Source organism: Argentina silus (assembly GCF_951799395.1).
Source record: "Argentina silus genome assembly, contig: scaffold_227, whole genome shotgun sequence".
Classification (NCBI taxonomy): Eukaryota; Metazoa; Chordata; class Actinopteri; order Argentiniformes; family Argentinidae; genus Argentina; species Argentina silus.
Window position 1 is genome coordinate 50001 of NW_028152774.1, and position 2500 is coordinate 52500.

Sequence of the window (2500 nt, forward strand, 5' to 3'; positions counted from 1 at the left end):
GGTTTCAAGTCAACAATAGAGAGATTGGACATTGTACACAAGTTGGTTCAATGGGGATTTCAGGATTGGACATGTGAGAGACAGAGAGAGAGAGAGAGACAGAGAGAGAGAGAGAGAGAGAGAGAGAGAGAGGGGGGGGGGGGGTGTGGGGGGGGGGGTGAGCAGGTCACTGTTTTTTCAGGTTGCTTCAGTATCAATAAAAACATTACTCAGCCCTCTTACACAGGCTACATCTTCCACTACATCTTCCAAAGATGCAAATAAATAAATAAACAGGACAACCCATTCATAATCCCTACTGCAGCGCTGGAACCCACACTGCACCATTCAACTCCATATACCTTCCTGTAGCCCTGGGCTGGCTGGCTGTGTGTCTGTGTGTGTGTGTCTGTGTGTGTGTGTGTGTGTGTGTGTGTGTGTGTGTTGACAATCTCAGTGATTTACACACTCTTCGGCCCTGCAGTTAGTATCACAACACTACTCACAGGCCTGGAGGCCACGTCTACTTACGCGACAGATTTACGTCCCTGCGTCCCTCCGTCCGTATGTCCGGAGGAGGCGCCTCTGTACTGTGTCAGTCAGCAGAAACAGGAAGCATGCTGACACAGGGCGCAAAATGAGACATAACACCATCCGACATTGACAGGAAACTGGGGACGGGGGGGGGACGGACGGATGACTTCTGGTCGATGCTGCACTAAATAACAGTAGGTCTGAAGAGCCAGATGGCTAACTGGGGGGTGCATGGGATCAATGTCTACCTCCACCAGTGCCCTTAAAGAAATATCCCCTCTGTACTCCTATAGGTTAACATGACAGCCGGGTCGAACGTGCAGATAAGAGACAGCAATCAAATGAAAACAAACACCCTCCTATTGATCCCTAAGTGCTGGTTCACACGGCTACATCTGTTAGCTCTGTAGCAGTGACTCGGGGAGGTGGTATGGGCCCACCGTAAAAGCTTTTTTACTAGCCCAGGCATTTATTTGCTGTAACCATGTGACCCTACCCGTGGCGTATTGGAGACAGGCTGTTATTAAAGACCGGTGATTATTCTCTGATTCCCCGCCGCTGTTGCCAAACTGCTGCTCAAAACCCGCGATATGACAGAGCTGAAATATATCATATGAATATATACCATACTGAGAGGAAATATCCAGCAACATAAACACCAACATTATTTGCCGAGAATAAATCAGTCAAAACTTGATTAATCTTTGATGTGGTAATGTTTTTATCGTTTCCAGAAGGCTGCCGTAAACGACGACGTCAGGCGATGTTAAATAAATCGCCTTACCGGTAATTTCGCGACGGTCGCTCAGAATCGAACTAGATCGCCACTTTAATCGTCCGCTCATATCAACAGAGAATACACGCCGTAAAACCATTCATTCTGACCCGGCATTTATTAGGGTCAGGCTTCGATGCCATTACTGGCCCCGCTATTACTGGAGACAGGCTTTATTGGAGACTCTGCAGTTATGGGGGATGTTACAGTACGTTACGGGAGGTCAGACCCAATCGCTCATAGGACATCCACGACAAATGTGCTGTTGTGCTGCACAGCACGGACCTGACCTGGCATCTCATACACCACTCAGCACGGACCTGACCTGGCATCTCATACACCACTCAGCACGGACCTGACCTGGCATCTCATACACCACTCAGCTGTGCACATACCAAAACACACCACAAACAGAAACAACAAACAGAAACATACAGTATATAGTATATAGTATAAAGTATACAGTATATAGTATACAGTATACAGTATACAGTATATAGTATACAGTATACAGTATACAGTATAGAGTATACAGTATACAGTATATAGTATACAGTATACAGTATATAGTATATCATATAAACATAAAAAAATGAGCCACAAACGACGGTGCCTCTCTTCATTCGTGGAGCTCCAGATGGACTCAGTGACTCACCCCTGCAGCTCCTTGACGGACATGGAGATCTTCAGGTTGTGCCCCAGGACGTGGAGGGCCGTCAGGATGTCCGCCCACTGGACCATCTCCCCCAGCGGACCCCCCTTCAGCACCTTGGGGCTGAACACGTCCCCAGACTCCTCCGTCAGGAAGCCCACGTGGACCAGGACCTGGGGACAGGGGGGGACGGGGGGGCAGTATTAGAAAAAGGCCAGCAGTCACTTGGGGCGGGGGGGGGGGGGGATCAGATATACTGTACAGGTCACTATACATCACCATAGGGGGTTGGAGAGTTCAATTATGTCCTAAAATGTGTGTGTGTGTTTGTGTGTGTATGTGTAACTAAGCAAAAAACTGTTTGGGTGCAGTTCCCCCACCTACAAAACCCCATGCACTACAGAAACCTCTTGATATGCCTGACCAACAATGGATAGGGCTTTAATAACCATTCCATGTAAAACTACTGCTGTGAAACATCGTTGTACAAGTACCAGACATGAGTACGTGTTAATCATCACAGTGAATTAGACGCAGTCATCATCAGACCGAGGGTCTCT

General features: G+C 47.8%; 1 protein-coding gene across 1 annotated transcript in view; it reads right to left on the reverse strand.

Moving 5' to 3' along the window:
• Positions 1–2113, reverse strand: part of LOC310824637 (alpha-1,6-mannosylglycoprotein 6-beta-N-acetylglucosaminyltransferase B-like) — a gene marked incomplete at both ends in the record, with an annotated part of 38434 nt that extends 36321 nt beyond the window's left edge. The window contains one exon of the mRNA XM_083697897.1: positions 1944–2113. Within this exon, the coding sequence (XP_083554023.1) occupies positions 1944–2113 (170 nt within the window). The remainder of the gene's footprint in view (positions 1–1943) is intronic.
• Positions 2114–2500: the final 387 nt, after the last annotated feature.